At 42.9% G+C, this 22,983-nt stretch overlaps 2 protein-coding genes and 1 long non-coding RNA gene across 4 annotated transcripts; all 3 read right to left on the bottom strand.

The window, feature by feature from the left end:
• Nucleotides 1-1,174: 1,174 nt before the first annotated feature.
• On the bottom strand, nucleotides 1,175-8,169 carry LOC114863189 (GTPase IMAP family member 8-like). The gene is made up of 8 exons (XM_029164069.3): nucleotides 8,050-8,169; nucleotides 6,826-6,854; nucleotides 5,407-5,463; nucleotides 4,736-5,284; nucleotides 4,624-4,650; nucleotides 4,484-4,540; nucleotides 3,021-4,190; nucleotides 1,175-2,916 (listed from the first exon to the last, which is right to left on the bottom strand). The coding sequence occupies exons 2-8, from the start codon at nucleotides 6,842-6,844 to the stop codon at nucleotides 1,316-1,318; spliced, it is 3,480 nt and encodes a 1,159-aa protein (XP_029019902.1). The 5' UTR covers nucleotides 6,845-6,854; nucleotides 8,050-8,169; the 3' UTR covers nucleotides 1,175-1,315.
• A 637-nt stretch (nucleotides 8,170-8,806) lies between these two features.
• On the bottom strand, nucleotides 8,807-9,925 carry LOC129604545 (uncharacterized). Its single transcript, XR_008695536.1, has 2 exons — nucleotides 9,816-9,925; nucleotides 8,807-9,536 (listed from the first exon to the last, which is right to left on the bottom strand). It is a non-coding gene; the product is annotated as an uncharacterized LOC129604545 (long non-coding RNA).
• Nucleotides 9,926-13,171: 3,246 nt separating this feature from the next.
• Nucleotides 13,172-22,568, bottom strand: LOC114863190 (GTPase IMAP family member 8-like). Of its 2 annotated transcripts, XM_055511288.1 has the most exons (7): nucleotides 22,316-22,568; nucleotides 20,958-20,986; nucleotides 19,307-19,855; nucleotides 19,195-19,221; nucleotides 19,055-19,111; nucleotides 17,329-18,492; nucleotides 13,172-17,059 (listed from the first exon to the last, which is right to left on the bottom strand). In XM_055511288.1, exons 2-7 carry the CDS (start codon nucleotides 20,974-20,976, stop codon nucleotides 15,459-15,461), a joined length of 3,417 nt encoding a protein of 1,138 aa, XP_055367263.1. In that variant the 5' UTR covers nucleotides 20,977-20,986; nucleotides 22,316-22,568; the 3' UTR covers nucleotides 13,172-15,458. The 2 variants fall into 2 exon arrangements, with proteins under 2 accessions (XP_055367263.1, XP_029019904.3); XM_029164071.3 differs by lacking the exon at nucleotides 19,055-19,111 and having other exon boundaries at nucleotides 22,316-22,566.
• Nucleotides 22,569-22,983: the final 415 nt, after the last annotated feature.

The following is a 22,983-nucleotide window of genomic DNA, read 5'->3' as shown; positions in this document are numbered from 1 at the left end:
AAAAAATATGTAAAAAATATGTCCAATATGTAAAATGTGGATTCATGGACTTGTGGACCCTGTACATCCATCCATTTTCCAAGCCGCTTATTCCCAAATGCGGAGTCGCGGAGGTGCTGGGGCCTGACCTGCCATGGGCGAGAGGCAGGGAAGCCGGTGAGAACCCACGCAAACACGGGAAACGTGCAAACTCCACACAGAAAGGCACCAGGGCCGCCAACACTGCACCACCATGCCGCCTAGACGCTGTACAGTACAATAGAGAGGATTTGGATATACAGTAGCAGATTGATGAACATGGTTGATTAAATCTAAGGAAACTTATGAACCTGATCACAGATACGGTGAAAAAGCATCAGTAACAAGATTAACCAGGAACCAAGTGAAGAGCACTGAACTCGCACTTCGTTGCTCCCACTTCCCTCGCTGCTTCCTCATCTCTTCTCTACTTTGCTCCAGTTTCATCAACACTTTCCTTTGATCCTTTTCCTTCCTTGTCTTTTTTTCAAAGCTTCCAGTTTCTTGCTCCACTCTCGTCCATCGATTTCTCCTCAATCCTCCTTGATCACTTCCTTCTGACTAGATTTTAATGTAAAATCTGTTAAGGCCAGCAGAGTGTTTCCAGTCGCGCTCTATCACAACCATCTGGAGATGCTCTCGTGTCTGTTGTTGTGCTTCACGTTGCAGCTTCTTTTTCAGATCCTGCAGCTCAGGTTTGTGACTTTCTCCACCTGAGCTCTGGTGAACTAGTCCTTGGTGAAGCATCTGGATCCTTTAACTGTCTTATCTTCTCCACAGCTTCCATCAGCTCAGGGATCTGCTGCTTGTCCCTGAGGTTGAGAATAAAGCATCTTCCTCCACATCTCTGACTCAGCTCCTGGACGTCTCCATCACCAACAGCTGGATGTGGATGTGCCTCTCACCTGAACGACTCCTCCATCACCGTCTCCGGAGCTTTTCCAGACAACGCAGGCAGCTCCTCCATGATCTCCTTCAGGTCCTGAGGACTCAGCTCCCACACGTCCTTCTTCTCTTTATCCCTGGGCCTCTAGGTCATGTCCACAGACCAAATTCAAACATGCTTTAACTGTGCTGTGGCATGTCCACAACAAAACGCAAGATTTGTCCAGCAGATAATGTTTGGACCATAAACAACAACTTAAAAAATCAGCTCTTCAGCTCAACAGATTTATTCTTTACTGATTTCACATCAGCTTGTGATATTTAAATAAATCAAGTCAATATACTGACAGACACGTTTTAAATGTAATCTGACCACAGCCAAACGTTTAGTTTCAAATAAAAAATGTTTATCTCACATAATGCCACAAAAAGATTTTGTCTCAGTTTCAATTAGAAGATCTTCTATCATGTCACTCATTTCTCTTTGGTGAATCATCTGCAGGTTTTCTTTTTCTGCTTCATCTGTTGCCTTCTTCATTCGGTTTTCATGTGTTGTCAACAGGTCTTTGATGGTTTTCAGGTTTTTACTGTTTTTACTCACACATCTCACAAAATCATTGATCTCCTTCCTGTGTTGTTGTGTATTATAAAGGGAAAGTGCCTTCAACAGGTCGTACTTTTCATCTTTGTCTTTCAGGCGTGTCTTGTGCTCCTGCTTCATAGCTGCTAGATCGTTTCTGTATTTGACTTTAAATTCATTGTGGTCTTCAGCCTGCCTCCTGGCCTCCTCTTCATAAGTCTTTCTCATCTTCTCCAGTTTCATCTTATATGTCTCCTCCAGTTCTTTTCGCTCCTTTTCCTCCTGTTGCTTTCGTATTTCATCCTCTTCTTTTCTTTTCCTCTCAGATTCTTCCTTCTCTTGAGCATATTGTTCCACAAGGTCTTTAAGTTCTTTCTCCTTCTGTTGTCTGCGTTCATCTTCTAGTTTTCGTTCTTCCCACCAGTCTCTTTGTTTTTTCTCCCACTCCTCTTGCTCTTTTCTAATCACCTCTCTTTGTTCCTCCAGCTCTGATTCAGATTTGACCTGTTTTTTTAAGGCTTCCAGTTTTTCTTTCCACTCCTGTTGCTGATGTTCTTCTTGAGTTTTCCTTTCTTTCTCTTCAGCTTCTCTCTTCTCCTGTTCACTCTTTCTCTCTGCACGCTCCCTGTCAATGTTTTCCTTTAAATCTTTAAGTTCTCTGTCTTTCAGTTTTCTCTCATGTTCAATTTGTGTTTTCTGTTCCTCTGCTGTTATTTTTAGTTTCCTTTCCAGTTCTTCCTTTTCTCTCTGCATCTCTTCTTCTTTCTCCTTCAGGATTCTCTCCACTTCTTTCTTTATCGCTGCTTCAGCCTCTTGCAGCATCTGGTTGGTGAAGCAGCTGCCTTCATTTTTCCTCACCATGGTGTCGATCTTGTTCATCAGCTCAGTGACTTGTTCACGGTTTTGTTTATCACAGTTATTAAACACATGAAATCTTCCTCCACAGTCAGCGATCAACTTCTTGAAGGAATCATGTCCTTCCATCATGTACTCATCAACGGACACTTGATCATTGTCCAGTTTATCTTTTCCAGTTAAAAGAACAATGGTGAACTTTTCTGAACTGTTTCCAAAACTGTCTTTAATAAGTTTTAATGTCTTCTGCTCCTCTGGTGTGAGTCGACCAATCTGTACCACCAACAGGAAGACGTGTGGCCCTGGAGCCAAGAGACTGATGCATTTAAGCAGCTCCTCGTTAACCTCTTCATTGGATAAAGTGGTGTCAAACAGACCAGGAGTGTCGACCACAACCACAGGACGACCGTCCACCTCACCCTGAGCTTTCTGACATTCTTTGGTGACTGATGTTTGACTTGTCATGGCTTTAAACTGCCGCCTTCCTAGGATAGTGTTTCCTGAGGAGCTTTTTCCACAGCCAGTCTTCCCTATCAGCACAATCCTCAGAGACTCTGGGTTCTGTTCCTCTTCATCACCTGCAACAACAGAACAAGAGCTAAAACCAACATTTGATGCATTTCTGCCTTTGTTAACAATAAAAATGATTGTGAACAAAGAAAAATACTCTAAAAACACTTACAATCGATGTTTCCAGATCTCAGCTTATCAAGTTCAGTCTGTAGCCTGGAGATTTTGTTAACGTGCGTATGTGCAAACAAGGCTGTTGTATAGCTTGACGGTTTATCTGTGGCCTGTCTTATCTTCTCCACAGCTTCCATCAGCTCAGGGATCTGCTGCTTGTCCCTGAGGTTGAGAATAAAGTATCTCTGACTCAGCTCCTGGACGTCTCTGTTCCCTCTGACAAAGTCAGTAACAGCTGAGTGTCTAGGATCTGAGTACAAAGTGAACAGGATCATGGTGAAGGCGTTGACTCCAGGGCTGAACGTGTTCTGGATGCTCTCTAGCTCTGCCTTGTCTTCATCAGTGAGGGGAGCCACAGGCAGGACCAGGAGGAAGGCATGGACGCCCTCAGGGTCACAGAGGGAGACGCACCTGAACGACTCCTCCATCACCGTCTCCGGAGCTTTTCCAGACAACGCAGGCAGCTCCACCAGAGAAACCCGACGTCCACACACCTCTCCCTGACGTTTGACACAGTGGGAGGAGCTGGAGGCTGAACCCAGCGCAGTCTGACCCAGAATGGCCTCGGCTGCGGGCCTAGTTCTGCTACCCAGCAGAACCAGGTTCAGAACTGGTGTGAATGGGTCAGGTTCTGGTCTTGTGGTCTCTTCAGTAAAGGTGAGGATGGTTCCTCTGTTCTCATCAGCAGTTTTCTGGATCAGCTCCATCAGCCGTTGATGGTCTTTGTCTGACATGTCGTATCGTCGTCCTCCACATTCCTGGAGCAGCTCAGTGAATCCAGCTTCTTCCTTCTTGCCTGTTGTGATGATTATTGAGTGTTTTATAGCATCTTGACCAAACAAACTGAGGATGAGCTTCAGTTTGGAATGGTCCTGTTTCTTAAAGTCAGATGGTTTCACTAAGAGCAGCAGAACATTTGGTCCTGGTGAACAAAGTCTGGTGCAGCTCTTCACCTCTTCTCTCAGCGCCGCCTCAGACAAACTGAACAGATCCAGGGTTTTGACCACAGTTACTGATTTTCCTCTCCAGTTTCCACAGACAGCTACACACGATGATGGTCTGAATGAGGGTAGTTTTAAATGAAAAACTTCCTTTCCAATGATGAAGTTACAGAGTCTTATTTTTTTGTCTTCACTTTTTCCCACCAACACAATCCTGAGGTCAGAAACTGCAACACAGGAGAAAACCATTTGTTTCAACAGGACACGTAGCAGCGAGCAGCACCAAAAGATGAATTTTCTTTTGTTATTGTAGTTTGTTGTTTTGAGACAATTATTTATTCATTTGACCTAAACTAACTTCTCCAACATTTATGACAACAAATGAATGTAAATGAATGTATTTATTCTGTTCTAATGCTGATCATTCAGACATTTCCGTCAACATCAGAGCAGTGAAACAGACACAGCTGCTTGTTTCCATCCAACCCACTGACTGAGTTTACACAGTGACTGTACTTACACTGAGTAGTTGTTCTCTTCACTGATGATGGGATGTATGACGTTATAGAGGTGAACACTGTTAAAACACAAACTACTGATTACAGTTCATCTGCTTCATCTTTATTTATTACTGTGTTCGGTGCCAAGGCGTTTACTCACATTTATGTCCAAAATTCCAGAAACCTCCTGTAAAACAACACAAACCAACCTCAGCTCAATCTTCCATCTTCTCTGAGCTTCATTTGTCTCATTAGCATATTGTTAACCTCACCAGCAGGTCCAACATCGGCTGCTTCTCCTTGTTCCAGACTTTCACTGTCTGCATCGTTCTCCTTCACTGTTTGCTCCATGATCACCAACAGCTCTGGACGTTGATGTTCTTCCTTCCAAACCAAACTGTGTCTACATCTGTTCTTCAGGTCTGTGACCAGGCGACGCTGCAGGTCGCTCTCTTCTCCGGATGCCGATATCAGAGCCAGTGAACGAGCAAATGATCCATCCCCAAACCGTTGAAGGACGGACCGAAGCCTCTCAGACTGAGGCTCAGTCAGGTCTTCAGGCTGCAGAACCAGCAGGAACACGTGAGGTCCTGGAGCACAGTGTTCTACAAGTTGAGTCAGTTTGTCCTCAGAGACGTCAGGATGCAGCAGGTCTGGGGTGATGACGACCACCATCTTTTTCTCCTCTATGGGTCCACTGACCCTCAGACAGTGACCTGGAGCTTCATGAGCGTCAAACACAGTCTCTCCCAGCAGCACGTTCCCCACCTGCCTCCTCAGAGGCCAGCTGTTCCCCAGCAGCACCACGCTCAGCTCACGCACTGGAGACAAAGGTTTGATTCATGCTGTAGATTAATACTGTCATTGGTTCTGGGCATTCTGAGCGAACGTCATTGATCGAACAAATGATCTAACTGTTCTAATTCTGTCCAGTTTGACTCACGGCCAGGTGGAATATCAAGGCTGCATCTGCGTTTCCTGGGTTCTTCATGGTCAGTGCCTGTGGAAGGAAACACATCAAGGGATGCGTTCAAAGTGTCTCTACATGTTTTGCCATCAACAGAGATGAGTTGGTTCGTTCCAGAAGCAGCGAGGGCTGAACGGACCTCCACCTTTCTTTACAGGTGAGCTGGTATGATGTGACCATCAGAACCTTCATTCTTTTTCTTCTTTGGTGGAAGTTGATCTTGGTCTCATCCAACTCATTCCTGTCTGTGTCTGTGTCTCTTCCTGCTGATCATCACGTTATGTTTTATCTCAGTCTTTTATCAGAGGATTGTTTAAGTTTTAAAGAGCTCCAGAAATGAAATTCATCTGGATTTATACAGTTTAAGAATTTGTGCTAATCAAAAGCTGATAAAGTTAAGCTCTTGTCTGCAGTGACACAGTAATAACTCAATAAATGAAGCGTGTAGTTTAGTGTAGTGACCATGTCGTTATCATCCCGATATAAACATAGAACTTTGATTTAAAAACCTGTCAGTCACGTGCACGGGGGGAGGGGCTCGAGCCACTGCCCGTTTGCCCTCACAGTCTGAAGTGCCCGTAAAGAAGGCAAACTTTACGTTTTCGCTCGCTCCCAAATAGCTGCTACCTCTGACAGACATTCCACGTCCTCCGCTCCGGTATTTCCCACTCACTCAAAGTTGTTTTTAGTTTGTACAAAAGTTTGGGTCAAAATACGATCATTCTTTTGGAAATCTGTGCACGTGTGTTGTATAGCAGGTAAAGTAGTATCAGTAAAGGTAACTCCTTATCCCGTCAGGGATCGTCACTGTGGTTGATTACTGGCAAGGTTAGTTTTGGCAACTTGCCCTTCTGATCTGAGGGATTGAACCATAACCTGGGCTTCAGGAGAGCAACGCCAAACGGCCAGGGCCTAAATAAAGTAGTATCAGTAATAATGAGATTGCAGGAAGAGTCAGACAGTGAGGGATCATCAGTCAGATCAGGCAGTTACAGGTAAGATAATTGTTTGACAATCACCTGAATGTGACTGGATGAAGGACACTTCTATATATTCAAATAGAGTTAAATACATTAAAATAATTTTGAGGTTTATAACTGCCCTGACTGTGCACGACCCTGCTGTCTATAACACATAAAATACCCAGAAACTACACAGATTTAAAAATGCATGTGAAACAGAAGCAGATTTATGTGAAAGCTAATGTTCATGTAAAGTTACAAACAACCCACTAATCAGTCAGACGAAACAGAGTAAGATATTTGAACTGAGCAGTGTTTCTTTTCTACCTTTAAGGATTCAGAATGATTCTGGTTCATTTTGACACTTCAGTGAGCTGTTAAGTGGATGTTCTAAATGAGATGCTAAATGACCTGGTTTCTTGGCTGGACTTACCTGATGCCGCAGCTGCCATGATGCCACTGCTGAAGAACAGAAAAGGATTTATCTTAGACAACAATCATTTACATGGAGCGTACAGGTCTGTGATTGCGGTCAAATTGAATAGTTCATAAAGCAGTGGGTAAATTTACAAGTAAAATAATGGGACCCTAATCTGCCTCTGCGCTCTGATTGGCTAATGAACAAGGAGGTTGTCGCAGTCCTTTGACGTGGCCCAGCAGATCCTGAAAGCTCCATAAGAAGCAACAAGCTAGTCTACTGACTGATGACTTTAATTATATTTAATGATCAGACAGACCTGACGGCTCATATTCATGTGTATGAAGTGTGACGTTACTCTTGTGATTTGCGGAGGTGATGCAGTTGCGCAAACGTTAAACTAGTGCTTCTCTCAGACGTTAATTACAGACCCCGGTTAAGGCCCGAAGGGTTCTAATGTGTGGGGGCAAATAGGCTCTGGGGTCCATAGGATGAGTATGTTCTAGTAACGCTACCAGTGTGATTCTGTGTGATCGTTTATCAGACCACAATAAACACGTTTACTTTCACAATGCATTTAAACAGTCTAATGTGTAATTGATCAATTAATCATCAAAAAAATAAATTCATATTTGTTGTGGTAGTAGTCCATGGAGTACTAAGTAGAACTGCAAAGGAACGGTGATGTACTATTTTGAGAAGGTCCAAAACAGGCAAGATTGTCTCCAGGCAAGCACTACCGCGGTAAAGTTAGTTTGACGTTGGACATTCAACAGACATTCGACCGAAAGTACCTCCAGACAGAGGTAGTAGGTCATATGGTGTGGACAGTATTGAAAAATTACAGTAATATTTATACTAAAATATTATAGAAAAATATGCAACATGACTATTTCCTCATATAAATGGTTGTTCCCTGTGAAGGACATGTAGTCACATAGGTTGGAGCAGGTTTTGAACCAGTAGGTTGTATGGTTTGGACGCTATTGAATTATTACTTTCTTGAAAATCCAAATAATTTATCGACGGTCCCTAAGTCAACGTCTTCATGTGCCGAGCGGTCTCGTTCTGTGTCCGTGTTGCGAACACGAAACGCGGATCGCTTGTTCAAACACGGACCGCTTGTTTGGAGGTACTTTCGGTCGAATGTCTGTTGAATGTCCAACGTCAAACTAACTTCACAGCGGTAGTAAATGCACTGATCTTGGAAGAAAATACTGTAGTAATTGATATCTTAACCTGTTTTTCACGTGTCTGGCGTCCCCGTCATGAGTCGCTGCTTCTTCCTCCGTCAAAAGAGAAGGCGAGAAAAAACAGTGCGCTCATAGTCCGAACTTTAGGGTAGACGCGCCGCCGTGGAAAGAACCTCACGTCGCAGCGGAGGTTTAAGTGACGAACATGCACATAAACTACAGCCTACCTTAAATTTGCAATCGTCTACTACAACAATTTTATGAGAAAACTTTTTAGTTTTTTGTTTAACTTAATGCAAAATAAAAGCACTAAAACTTGGCAACGTTAAATTCATGGCCTTTAAAACGCTGTATTGACAGCATCAGTACTGGGTTTCCATTTGCAGCTATATTTAGTCAGTGGTCTCTGTTACTGCAGTTACATAATGTGGCATTGATGCCTATTGGGGTTAAAGGTTAAATGTTTTCTTCTGCTCCAAGGACTTTAGCTGAACCTGCAAAGTAAAGTATTCTGACCATTGTCTGAATTCCAGGTGTATTTCAGAGTGAACACACTAAAAATACTTGAAACGTTTCAAAACCTCTTTTTAAAATACATCAAACGACAGTGGCTGTAAACCAACATCTGGAAAGTTCAAATCTTGTGGATTAGTTATAGTGAGGGGAAAGTAATCTAACCGTGGACATTTACAACGTCCAGTGACCAAAATCCAACTTCTTGTTTGAGAGGTCATTATCAAAAGAGCAACAGTAACAGCTGAACAGTTATGAATACGAATTATACAAAATAACTTAGTGGTCAATAAAGATGTTGGACTTCTTTAATTTTCACATCTCTCACAATGAAAACAAAACAATAACGGATTTTAAATCACTTTGTATGTACTTCATTTACACTGACATTTCGCTGGCAGTTGAAATATAGTTTTTACTTTATTTTCATTTTTATAAAATTAGAAATCTTTTTCCATAGATATGTACATTAATATATTGTAGGTATATACACAGACATAAAAAAACACCCAGTCCTATAAATCTAGGTGAGAGCTAGCCCTGCTAGCTGTTTACATAGACACACCTTGCATTCACACACGCACACACCACTTGTTTGACAGTGAAAACCTCATCCCCTCACGTCTCATGGTGCGTTTACTCTTTGTCAGCAACGCTTCGACGCATCCCAGCCTCCGTTTTCTGCCCATTAAACTGCGTCATTGGGGGTTGAGTGCCGACTTAAAGGCACCTTGGCTGGAGTTTTTGAGCCGGTCCTTATTTAAAACAACACTTCAGCCACAAACTGCTCCACCAAAATGGCACTCGGCAGGAGGACCTTAGTTTTGGCCGTTTGTCCCTTTGCCTCACAAAGGCCAGCATTGTAATGTTAAGAGCATCTTGGCTGAGAAGAAGCAGGTCACTTTGGTGATTTTAAAACTCCTTACTGTCTCTGAACAGGTCGATGCGCAGAGCGAGCTCCTTGAAGGACGGACGCAAGCTGGGATCATTGTCCCAGCACTCCTCCATGATCTCATGAATCTGAGAGAAACAGCAGGAAGGGAAGACCAGCAATTAGCAAGAAAGACTGTAGTCGCCTTCACATTAGCACGGCTGAGGGTGAGAAAAAGCAATAAATGGATTCTACATAAGCAGTTCAAATTTGTTATCAGTTACCAATATACATTTCAGATTTTCACAGTACTTCAAAAATAGAAGCAGCATTGAACATTTAAAAAAGGTGTACATGTATGTGCATATTTTTTCATCTTGAGCTCCTGTTTGACATTAATGACCTGGCTCCACCCGCCACCGACCCACCTCTGAGGAAGCGCAGTCGGCCTCAAGGCAGCAAGTGAAGTGACGTTTTGGACATGGACCGGTCTCAGTCGACCTGCTGCACAGGGAGCTGGTGGTTCTCGTCAGCGTCAACCGCATAGAGAGCAGGACGGTTCCTTGGCTCTGGTTCATCAGTAAGAGCCTGGAGCAGATGTCTGACCCGCTGGACTACATCACAGCTCTGGGCACAGAGCACAGACGGACCTTTACACAGTGGATTCCAGAACCACACATAATGAAACGTCCTGTCTGTTCTAACAGTGCTTTACTAGCAAGGAAACATGTTCAAACAAACAAATTCTATAGAAATTAATATGATAAAGTGTTTTCAGAACCAAAAAGCACACAAAACAAGGGGAATAACCCCACACCAGCACCCAACATTCATCCATTCATTTTCTACCACTTATTCCCATGCTGGGTCGCGGGGGTGCTGGAGCCTCTCCCAGCTAACTACAGGCCAGAGGGGGGGTTCACCCTGGACAGGTCACCAGTCGCATCGTGGGGGGCACCCCACATACAGTATCATCCTAAAAAGCCAAACACGGCATTTCTTTCAAAAAGCCATTTTTCAGATAGGTTTTCCTGCAGCTTCCTTCCATTAAAGCTTTATAGCTTTTTCACATCATCATTTATTAACACCCTGTATCCAATAAACCTAATCACATCATGAAGTATATTTCACTGTATCTTTGCTGTCAATTGTACTGTATATGCAGAAACATTAATATTCCTCAAAGTTGGAGCACCAGGTCTTTTTGCTGAACCAGTCACGGTCAGTGTGTGAACGAGGATGGAGGACCACATGCACAGCTCAGGGAGACTCGCAGGTTTAGATAGACACAGTTTTTATTGTTTTCACAGGTCAGGTACAGGCGGAGGTCATTACCAGAAAAGCAGATCAGCGAAGGTACAAAACAGCAGGCAGGCGGAAGGTAAAACAGGTGGGACGTCAAACACAGGAACACATTCAGGCTACGGTACCGACAGGGAGAATCCAAGAGATGGTAGAACTGTGACCAGGCAGGCAAGTATACAGAGTACGGAAACGGAACCAAGTCTACGATCTGGCAGGGAACAAAGGTAAGTGCTGGTGGCTATATACTGAACTAAAGACCGGATTGAAAATAGCTGTGTGATCACATGATTAAAACATAAAGCAGAACAGAAACATGACGGAACAGAAACCGGACGTTTTACCAAAATAATACAGGAAATGTGAGACGAAAACCCAGACTGTGACAGAACCATCTTCAATTAATCTAATTAAACATCCATCCATCCATCCATTTTCCATACCGCTTAATCCTTTACAGTATGTGGGGTAGTGGGGGTGCTGGAGCCTATCCCAGCTGGCTATGGGCGAGAGGCAGGGTACACCCTTGACAGGTCGCCAGCCCATCGCAGGTCCTAATTAAACATCTGATATCAATTTAATAGATGAATTATTATTATCAATAATAATTTTACCTTGATAAAACCAAATCTAATGTCATGAGTTCTTGATTAATGGTTTAGTTTTATTTAGCTAATCCTAAATATGTGTGATGTTTCTGTGTTGGTGGACAGGTTGAGTTTCTGCTTTAGGGTGTGTGTTGGCTGTGCAACCAGTTGCTGAAACCAAGCAAATCTGTTAAGTAAACAATCGGTGCATAATAAATAAGCTGGGATGTACCTTAGGCTAACACATTCATAACTAAACTGATGTACTGTGGTTTACCTTGGAGATTAATACTAATACCAATAATAGTGTTAAGGTGTGTGCACATACTCATACAAACATATACATATCATATACATACACATATGCATTGTTATAAATATCCCATACTACTTAATAATAGCCATCACTTACAACATCACAACTTCCATATTCAAACATTATTGATATTGGTAGTGATACAGTAAGTATCAGTAATACTTAAAGTTGGGTTTAGAAAGCCTGTTTAGAGTAGAATAGAATAGAATGCATTTATTAGTCCCACAGCGGGGAAATTCCCATCAACAGCCAGCTTGACCGGCGCTAGTCCGACAGTGGAAGCAATTGCAGTACAAACAATAAAACACACGCACATACAGTGGCACCTCAGTACAAGTGGAAACCTTGCTGGGATTTTTTCTTGGGTTCATCAGGACAGATAGATAAGGTCGGAGAGCAGACAGTGAGACTGTAAGGTGGGGTGGGGGGCTGGGGGTGTATCTGCATCAGTGTAGTGAGGTGTTGTTTATAGAAGTATGACCGAGGCCGACCAAGATGTTTACAGGTCAGTCCAACAGTTGTCCTTGATGGGAGCCACACAAGGGAAAGAGGATAGACAGAGGCACAGCTGGTGAGCTAGATTGGACCCGGGAAGGGAGGGGTGAGAGAGAAGGGACAGAGTAATACACAGCCAATTCTAATACATTTAACAATCCATGACTAATTTGTCTAGATCAATACTCCAATCTGTCAGAACTCAGGGCTTCATCGCCTCTTGTGGGACCATGGGTCACCCGTGAGATCTCCTCAAGCCTGTCAGACAAGGCTGTCACCATAGTAACCAAGTGTTCAGTCTGTCTGCAGATGTTATCCCTCAGTCTCTTGGAGACAGTTTGCAGCTCCACGGCCGGTTGACACGCCAATGAGCCGGCCGCAGATTTTGCAATCTTTCCAATCTTCCGATAAAGCAGGGCACCACCAAAGCCAATCATGAGTAGCCCTGTTATCAAAGTGTCCAAAATATGAATAGATCCTCTGCATCCTCGATGGACAGAGGCTCCAGACACACGGGGCACCAGGAATCCCACGCGTCCCGCACGGAGCGGAGACAAAAGTCCCCAAGGGGCAGAGTGGTTCTCCCGGAGATTCTTTCCTTTGTAAAAACATTTTGTCCAATGCGCTGAATGACCAGTTGATTAGCTCCATGTTCAAAAATGTTATTCCAGAATAGCAGATCAGGGTGCTCAGAAAAAGACAAGACAAGGACACTGCAAGATTATCAGCTCAGGTGTTGAGTGTCCTACTACAAGGTTAGTAAAACTGTAGCTTAACATTGTTCACCCAAAGGGTGAGGCAGACGTTGGTGCATGAACAATGCCACTTGTGGAAGCCAGGGTGATGTCATGAGCTCGGCCACTATGCCCATCCAGCAAGCAGAGGAAGGAATCCCAGCAGCCAGGGAGCCCACACACCTTCAGTTCCAGGAGGGCAGGTGTTGCGACCCAAGCCGCCCACACAGAGCCCCCCAGGCAGAGCTGCAGCAGCCACAGAGACAGCAGCCGAGGCCAGAGTGCGCTGTTATGAGTTCTTCTCGCAGTGTCTGTGACCTTTGTCCAAGAACAATGAACACAAAACCAGATCTTTTTAATATTTTATTATACTAATACTACAGAATATATCAACAAATGGATATGAAAATATGCAGATACAAAAATTAAAGAATGAACAGTAAATATGAAACCAGGAATGAATAAACAGATAAAAAGATCTTGATGAAACTGTGTGTGTGACGATGGAAATGAACACTTTAAATGAACAGATGAATTAACCTAATACCTAAGAGTGTGATGAATTTGGGCAGGAGATAAGAGCATTCGTTCCTAACCTCTAGATCCCTAAAAGTTATTAGTGAATCTGGAAGTTTTCTTTAGCGCTTGGAGGAAACGCCAGCATTCTCAGTGAAGTCGAGAGAGACATTAATCCTGCCTGTTCAAAGCAGTAGGAAGCTTTACATGTGAGGTCAGTTTTCAGCAAGAGGTAAAAATGACTGGAACCGAAGTTGTTAACTTTAGACTACTTCAATAAAAATGCGTAATAACAATCACAGTTATTGGATAAAGATCTACAAAGAGTTACAAAAATTAAGAAAAGATAAAGAAAGTTTGACTAAGATTAAAGAGAGGAAGTTAAGGAAGTTGCCAAGAAGGTGGAATTTGACTGGAATAAAGTTTTCCACTCACTAAATACCTCGGGCGTCACTGAACTGAAGACACAGGAAGAAGTTCCGCCTCTTGCCTATTTTGTTAAACTATCCTATTTAAAATAATCCTAAATTTGGACTAAACTATACTTTCCTTTTTCCATGAAGCTCAGAGTTTCATTACATCATAACACAATAAACATGTAACAATTATTTAAATCTTTTACATCTTTTTACCAAAGGATTGCTCCAATCATAACATCAGTAAGTTAATTATTAATAAAGATCGCACAAAGTCCAAAGTCACTTCAAATGAAAGTGTATTGTCCACTAAACACAACAATGTCAGTTTCGTGATGCCTGAAGGTTCTGGTGTCCAATTCAGAACTTTGGGTCCAACGGAAAGTCTTCTCTTTCTTTATTGCGTCCGCATGCAGATCTTACAACTGTTATCGTTGGTGCTTGATGGAGCCTGAGGAGAGAGGCTTGAAGACAGTCTCTGGGTCTAGTTACTGATAGATGGAGTAGGATCATGATAAGATTCAGGTTGTGTCACCTAAGTGTATCGATGGTCGACGAAGACTTAACATCACCTCCTGTCCAATATGTAAAATGTGGATTCATGGACTTGTGGACGCTGTACAGTACAATAGAAAGAATTTGGATATACAGTAGCAGATTGATGAACATGGTTGATTAAATCTAAAATGATCAGTTATTAACTGAAAACCTGTGAACCTGATCACAGATGTGGTGAAAAAGCATCAGTAACAAGATTAACCAGGAACCAAGTGAAGAGCACTGAACTCGCACTTCGTTGCTCCCACTTCCCTCGCTGCTTCCTCATCTCTTCTCTACTTTGCTCCAGTTTCATCAACACTTTCCTTTGATCCTTTTCCTTCCTTGTCTTTTTTTCAAAGCTTCCAGTTTCTTGCTCCACTCTCGTCCATCGATTTCTCCTCAATCCTCCTTGATCACTTCCTTCTGACTAGATTTTAATGTAAAATCTGTTAAGGCCAGCAGAGTGTTTCCAGTCGCGCTCTATCACAACCATCTGGAGATGCTCTCGTGTCTGTTGTTGTGCTTCACGTTGCAGCTTCTTTTTCAGATCCTGCAGCTCAGGTTTGTGACTTTCTCCACCTGAGCTCTGGTGAACTAGTCCTTGGTGAAGCATCTGGATCCTTTAACTGTCTTATCTTCTCCACAGCTTCCATCAGCTCAGGGATCTGCTGCTTGTCCCTGAGGTTGAGAATAAAGCGTCTTCCTCCACATCTCTGACTCAGCTCCTGGACGTCTCCATCACCAACAGCTGGATGTGGATGTGCCTCTCACCTGAACGACTCCTCCATCACCGTCTCCGGAGCTTTTCCAGACAACGCAGGCAGCTCCTCCATGATCTCCTTCAGGTCCTGAGGACTCAGCTCCCACACGTCCTTCTTCTCTTTATCCCTGGGCCTCTAGGTCATGTCCACAGACCAAATTCAAACATGCTTTAACTGTGCTGTGGCATGTCCACAACAAAACGCAAGATTTGTCCAGCAGATAATGTTTGGACCATAAACAACAACTTAAAAAATCAGCTCTTCAGCTCAACAGTCTTTACTGATTTCACATCAGCTTGTGGTGTTTAAATAAATCAAGTCAATATCAAAAGTCAATGAGAGACACGTTTTAAATGTAATCTGACCACTTCCAAACGTTTAGTTTCAAATAAAAAATGTTTATCTCACATAATGCCACAAAAAGATTTTGTCTCAGTTTCAATCAGAAGATCTTCTATCATGTCACTCATTTCTCTTTGGTGAATCATCTGCAGGTTTTCTTTTTCTGCTTCATCTGTTGCCTTCTTCATTCGGTTTTCATGTGTTGTCAACAGGTCTTTGATGGTTTTCAGGTTTTTACTGTTTTTACTCACACATCTCACAAAATCATTGATCTCCTTCCTGTGTTGTTGTGTATTATAAAGGGAAAGTGCCTTCAACAGGTCGTACTTTTCATCTTTGTCTTTCAGGCGTGTCTTGTGCTCCTGCTTCATAGCTGCTAGATCGTTTCTGTATTTGACTTTAAATTCATTGTGGTCTTCAGCCTGCCTCCTGGCCTCCTCTTCATAAGTCTTTCTCATCTTCTCCAGTTTCATCTTATATGTCTCCTCCAGTTCTTTTCGCTCCTTTTCCTCCTGTTGCTTTCGTATTTCATCCTCTTCTTTTCTTTTCCTCTCAGATTCTTCCTTCTCTTGAGCATATTGTTCCACAAGGTCTTTAAGTTCTTTCTCCTTCTGTTGTCTGCGTTCATCTTCTAGTTTTCGTTCTTCCCACCAGTCTCTTTGTTTTTTCTCCCACTCCTCTTGCTCTTTTCTAATCGCCTCCCTTCGTTCCTCCAGCTCTGATTCAGATTTGACCTGTTTCTTTAAGGCTTCTAGTTTTTCTTTCCACTCCTGTTGCTGATGTTCTTCTTGAGTTTTCCTTTCTTTCTCTTCAGCTTCTCTCTTCTCCTGTTCACTCTTTCTCTCTGCACGCTCCCTGTCAATGTTTTCCTTTAAATCTTTAAGTTCTCTGTCTTTCAGTTTTCTCTCATGTTCAATTTGTGCTTTTTGTTCCTCGGCTGTTATTTTTAGTTTCCTTTCCAGTTCTTCCTTTTCTCTCTGCATCTCTTCTTCTTTCTCCTTCAGGATTCTCTCCACTTCTTTCTTTATCGCTGCTTCAGCCTCTTGCAGCATCTGGTTGGTGAAGCAGCTGCCTCCATTTTTCTTCACCATGGTGTCGATCTTGTTCATCAGCTCAGTGACTTGTTCACGGTTTTGTTTATCACAGTTATTAAACACATGAAATCTTCCTCCACAGTCAGCGATCAACTTCTTGAAGGAATCATGTCCTTCCATCATGTACTCATCAACGGACACTTGATCATTGTCCAGTTTATCTTTTCCAGTTAAAAGAACGATGGTGAACTTTTCTGAACTGTTTCCAAAACTGTCTTTAATAAGTTTTAAGGTCTTCTGCTCCTCTGGTGTGAATCGACCAATCTGTACCACCAACAGGAAGACGTGTGGCCCTGGAGCCAAGAGACTGATGCATTTAAGCAGCTCCTCGTTAACCTCTTCATTGGATAAAGTGGTGTCAAACAGACCAGGAGTGTCGACCACAACCACAGGACGACCGTCCACCTCACCCTGAGCTTTCTGACATTCTTTGGTGACTGATGTTTGACTTGTCATGGATTTAAACTCTCTCCTTCCTAGGATAGTGTTTCCTGAGGAGCTCTTTCCACTGCCAGTCTTCCCTATCAGCACAATCCTCAGAGACTCTGGGTTCTGTTCCTCTTCATCACCTGCAACAACAAAACAAGAGTTCAAATCAACAGTTGCTACGTTTCTGCCTCTGTTAACAATAAGATAAGATAAGATAAGAAAACCTTTAATAGTCCCGCAGTGGGGAAATTACTTCTCACAACAGTAGTACAGATTAGTGAGAATACAGCGACAGAACAGTTCGTGTTGGCACAGTACAGTTAGAGTGAGTATGAGGTCATTGAAGGGTTATTGCACGGTAAATAAAAATGATTGTGAACAAAGAAAAATACTCTAAAAAAACACTTACAATTCATGTTTCCAGATCTCAGCTTATCGAGTTCAGCCTGTAGCCTGGAGATTTTGTTAACGTGCGTATGTGCAAACAAGGCTGTTGTATAGCTTGACGGTTTATCTGTGGCCTGTCTTATCTTCTCCACAGCTTCCATCAGCTCAGGGATCTGCTGCTTGTCCCTGAGGTTGAGAATAAAGCGTCTTCCTCCACATCTCTGACTCAGCTCCTGGACGTCTCCGTCACCAACAGCTGGATGTGGATGTGATTCCACAGTGAACAGGATCATGGTGAAGGCATTGACTCCAGGGCTGAACGTGTTCTGGATGCTCTCTAGCTCTGCCTTGTCTTCATCAGTGAGGGGAGCCACAGGCAGGACCAGGAGGAAGGCATGGACGCCCTCAGGGTCACAGAGGGAGACGCACCTGAACGACTCCTCCATCACCGTCTCCGGAGCTTTTCCAGACAACGCAGGCAGCTCCACCAGAGAAACCCGACGTCCACACACCTCTCCCTGACGTTTGACACAGTGGGAGGAGCTGGAGGCTGAACCCAGCGCAGTCTGACCCAGAATGGCCTCGGCTGCGGGCCTAGTTCTGCTACCCAGCAGAACGAGGTTCAGAACTGGTGTGAATGGGTCAGGTTCTGGTCTTGTGGTCTCTTCAGTAAAGGTGAGGATGGTTCCTCTGTTCTCATCAGCAGTTTTCTGGATCAGCTCCATCAGCCGTTGATGGTCTTTGTCTGACATGTCGTATCGTCGTCCTCCACATTCCTGGAGCAGCTCAGTGAATCCAGCTTCTTCCTTCTTGCCTGTTGTGATGATTATTGAGTGTTTTATAGCATTTTGACCAAACAAACTGAGGATGAGCTTCAGTTTGGAATGGTCCTGTTTCTTAAACTCAGATGGTTTCACTAAGAGCAGCAGAACATTTGGTCCTGGTGAACAACGTCTGGTGCAGCTCTTCACCTGTTCTCTCAGCGCCGCCTCAGACAAACTGAACAGATCCAGGGTTTGGACCACAGTTACTGATTTTCCTCTCCAGTTTCCACAGACAGCTACACACGATGATGGTCTGAATGAGGGTAGTTTTGGATGAAAAACTTGATTTCCAATGATGAAGTTACAGAGGCTTATTATTTTCTCTTCACTTTTTCCCACCAACACAATCCTGAGGTCAGAAACTGAAACACAGGAGAAAACCATTTGTTTCAACAGGACACGTAGCAGCGAGCAGCACCAAAAGATGAATTTTATTTTGTTATAGTAGTTTGTTGTTTTGAGACAATTATTTGTTGAGTTCATTTGACACAAACTAACGTTTCCAACATATATGAAAACACAGCTTTACACACATAGATGAATGTATTTATTCTGTTCTAATGCTGATCATTTCCGTCAACATCAGAGCAGCGAAACAGACACAGCTGCTTGTTTCCATCCAACCCACTGACTGAGTTTACACAGTGACTGTACTTTTTTTTTTTTTTTTTCTCCGGCGCCGGTCGAGCTGGCTGCTGGTCACAACAGCTCCTGTCCTCTTACTTCTATTTATTACTTTCTTCACTTATTTAAGTTTACCTTTCTAGTGTGTTGCCAACACAAACTGTTCTGTACCTGTATTCTTGCTCATCTGTACTGCTGTTGTGAGAGGTAATTTCCCCACTGCGGGACTATTAAAGGTTTTCTTATTCTTATTCTTATTCTTATTCTTATTCTTATTCTTATTCTTATTTTTATTCTTACACTGAGGAGTTGTTCTCTTCACTGATGATGGGATGTATGACGTTATAGGGGCGAACCCTGTTAAAACACAAACTATTGATCACAGTTCATCTGCTTGATCTTTATTTATTACTGCATTCGGTAACAAGGCGTTTACTCACATTTACGTCCAAAATTCCAGAAACCTCCTGTAAAACAACACAAACCAACCTCAGCTCAATCTTCCATCTTCTCTGAGCTTCATTTGTCTCATTAACATACTGTTAAACTCACCAGTGGTTCCAACATCGGCTGCTTCTCCTTGTTCCAGACTTTCACTGTCTGCATCGTTCTCCTTCACTGTTTGCTCCATGATCTCCAACAGCTCTGGACGTTGATGTTCTTCCTTCCAAACCAAACTGTGTCTACATCTGTTCTTCAGGTCTGTGATCAGGCGACGCTGCAGGTCGCTCTCTTCTCCGGATGCCGATATCAGAGCCAGTGAACGAGCAAATGATCCATCCCCAAACCGTTGAAGGACGGACCGAAGCCTCTCAGACTGAGGCTCAGTCAGGTCTTCAGGCTGCAGAACCAGCAGGAACACGTGAGGTCCTGGAGCACAGTGTTCTACAAGTTGAGTCAGTTTGTCCTCAGAGACGTCAGGATGCAGCAGGTCTGGGGTGATGACGACCACCATCTTTTTCTCCTCTATGGGTCCACTGACCCTCAGACAGTGACCTGGAGCTTCATGAGCGTCAAACACAGTCTCTCCCAGCAGCACGTTCCCCACCTGCCTCCTCAGAGGCCAGCTGTTCCCCAGCAGCACCACGCTCAGCTCACGCACTGGAGACAAAGGTTTGATTCATGCTGTAGATTAATACTGTCATTGGTTCTGGGCATTCTGAGCGAACGTCATTGATCGAAAAAATGATCTAACTGTTCTAATTCTGTCCAGTTTGACTCAAGGCGGAAGAAAATCAAGGCTGTTTCTGCGTTTCCTGGTTTCTTCATGGTCAGTGCCTGTGGAAGGAAACACATCAAGGGATGCGTTTGAAGTGTCTCTACATGTTTTGCCATCAACAGAGATGAGTTGGTTCGTTCCAGAAGCAGCGAGGGCTGAACGGACCTCCACCTTTCTTTACAGGTGAGCTGGTATGATGTGACCATCAGAACCTTCATTCTTTTTCTCCTTTGGTGGAAGTTGATCTTGGTCTCATCCAACTCATTCCTGTCTGTGTCTGTGTCTCTTCCTGCTGATCATCACGTTATGTTTTATCTCAGTCTTTTATCAGTGGATTCTTTAAGTTTTAAAGAGATCCAGAAATGAAATTCATCTGGATTTATACAGTTTAAGAATTTGCGGTTGATTACTGGCAAGGTTAGTTTTGGCAACTTGCCCTTCTGATCTGAGGGATTGAACCATCACCTGGGCTTCAGGAGAGCAACGCCAAACGGCCAGGGCCTAAATAAAGTAGTATCAGTAATAATGAGATTGCAGGAAGAATCAGACAGTGAGGGATCATCAGTCAGATCAGGCAGTTACAGGTAAGATAATTGTTTGACAATCACCTGAATGTGACTGGATGAAGGACACTTCTATATATTCAAATAGAGTTAAATACATTAAAATAATTTTGAGGTTTATAACTGCCCTGACTGTGCATGACCCTGCTGTCTATAACACATAAAATACCCAGAAACTACACAGATTTAAAGATGCATGTGAAACAGAAGCAGATTTATGTGAAAGCTAATGTTCATGTAAAGTTACAAACAAGCCACTAATCAGTCAGACGAAACAGAGTAAGATATTTGAACTGAGCAGTGTTTCTTTTCTACCTTTAAGGATTCAGACTGATTCTGGTTCATTTTGACACTTCAGTGAGCTGTTAAATGGATGTTCTAAATGAGATGCTAAATGACCTGGTTTCTTGGCTGGACTCACCTGATGCTGCAGCTGCCATGATGCCACTGCTGAAGAACAGAAAAGGATTTATCTTAGACAACAATCATTTACATGGAGCGTACAGGTCTGTGATTGCGGTCAAATTGAATAGTTCATAAAGCAGTGGGTAAATTTACAAGTAAAATAATGTGACCTTAATCTGCCTCTACGCTCTGATTGGCTAATGAACAAGGAGGTTGTCGCAGTCCTTTGACGTGGCCCAGCAGATCCTGAAAGCTCCATAAGAAGCAACAAGCTAGTCTACTGACTGATGACTTTAATTATATTTAATGATCAGACAGACCTGACGGCTCATATTCATGTGTATGAAGTGTGACGTTACTCTCGTGATTTGCGGAGGTGATGCAGTTGCGCAAACGTTAAACTAGTGCTTCTCTCAGACGTTAATTACAGACCTCGGTAAAGGCCTGCAGGGTTCTAATGTGTGGGGGGAAATAGGCTCTGGGGTCCATAGGATGAGTATGTTCTAGTAACGCTACCAGTGTGATTCTGTGTGATCGTTTATCAGGCCACAATAAACACGTTTACTTTCACAATGCATTTAAACAGTCTAATGTGTAATTGATCTATTAATCATCAAAAAAATAAATTCACATTTGTTGTGGTAGTAGTCCATGGAGTACTAAGTAGAACTGCAAAGGAACGGTGATGTACTATTTTGAGAAGGTCCAAAACAGGCAAGATTGTCTCCAGGCAAGCACTACCGCGATGAAGTTAGTTTGACGCTGGACATTCAACAGACATTCGACCGAAAGTACCTCCAGACAGAGGTAGTAGGTCATATGGTGTGGACGGTATTGAAATATTACAGTAATATTTATAATAAAATATTATAGAAAAATATGAAAGATGATTTTATCCTCATAAAAAGGGTTGTGCCCTGTGAAGGACATGTAGACACACAGTTTTGAGCAGGTTTTGAACCAGTAGGTCATATGGTGTGGATGGTATTGAAAAATTACAGTAATATTTATACTAAAATATTATAGAAAAATATGCAACATGAATATTTCCTCATATAAATGGTTGTTCCCTGTGAAGGACATGTAGTCACATAGGTTGGAGCAGGTTTTGAATCAGTAGGTCATATGGTTTGGACGCTATTGAATTATTAATTTGTTGAAAATCCAAATAATTTATCGACGGACCCTAAGTCAACGTCTTCATGTGCCGAGCGGTCTCGTTCTGTGTCCGCGTAGCGAACACGAAACGCGGATCGCTTGTCTGGAGGTACTTTCGGTCGAATGTCTGTTGAATGTCCAACGTCAAACTTACTTCACCGCGGTAGTAAATGCACTGATCTTGGAAGAAAATACTGTAGTAATTGATATCTTAACCTGGTTTTCACGTGTCTGGCGTCTCCGTCATTAGTCGCTGCTTCTTCCTCCGTCAAAAGAGAAGGCGAGAAAAAACAGTGCGCTCATAGTCCGAACTTTAGGGTAGACGCGCCGCCGTGGAAAGAAGCTCACGTCGCAGCGGAGGTTTAAGTGACGAACATGCACATAAACTACAGCCTACCTTAAATTTCACAATCCTCTACTACAACAACTTTATGAGAAAAGTTTTTATGTTTAACTTAATGCAAAATAATGGCACTAAAACTTTGCAACATTAAATTCATGGCCTTTAAAACGCTGTATTGACAGCATCAGTACTGAGTTTCCATTTGCAGCTATATTTAGTCAGTGGTCTCTGTTACTGCAGTTACATAATGTGGCATTGATGCCTATTGGGGTTAAAGGTTAAATCTTTTCTTCTGCTCCAAGGACTTTAGCTGAACCTGCACAGAAAAATATTCTGACCATTGTCTGAATTCCAGGTGTATTTCAGAGTGAACACACTAAAAAGTTTCAATCCTTTTTTTTCAAAGACATCAAACAACATCTGGAAAGTTCAAATCTTGTGGATTAGTCATAGTGAGGGGAAAGTAATCTAACCGTGGACATTAACAACGTCCAGTGAGCAAAATCCAACCTCTTGTTTGAGAGGTCATTATCAAAAGAGC

Source organism: Betta splendens, chromosome 9 (assembly GCF_900634795.4).
Source record: "Betta splendens chromosome 9, fBetSpl5.4, whole genome shotgun sequence".
NCBI classification, from domain to species: domain Eukaryota; kingdom Metazoa; phylum Chordata; class Actinopteri; order Anabantiformes; family Osphronemidae; genus Betta; species Betta splendens.
The sequence above is the reverse complement of the archived record's forward strand: the minus strand, read 5'-3'. Positions and strand labels throughout refer to the sequence as shown.

Coding starts and splice junctions, on each gene's coding strand:
- LOC114863189 (XM_029164069.3), bottom strand. Junction 5,285..5,406: donor CCTTGATATTCCACCTGGCC/GTGAGTCAAACT, acceptor CTTTGTCTCCAG/TGCGTGAGCTGAGCGTGGTG. Junction 4,191..4,483: donor GAAGAGAACAACTACTCAGT/GTAAGTACAGTC, acceptor CCTGTGTTGCAG/TTTCTGACCTCAGGATTGTG.
- LOC114863190 (XM_055511288.1), bottom strand. Junction 19,222..19,306: donor AGCCGATGTTGGAACCACTG/GTGAGTTTAACA, acceptor GTTGTTTTACAG/GAGGTTTCTGGAATTTTGGA. Junction 19,112..19,194: donor CTGGAATTTTGGACGTAAAT/GTGAGTAAACGC, acceptor GTGTTTTAACAG/GGTTCGCCCCTATAACGTCA.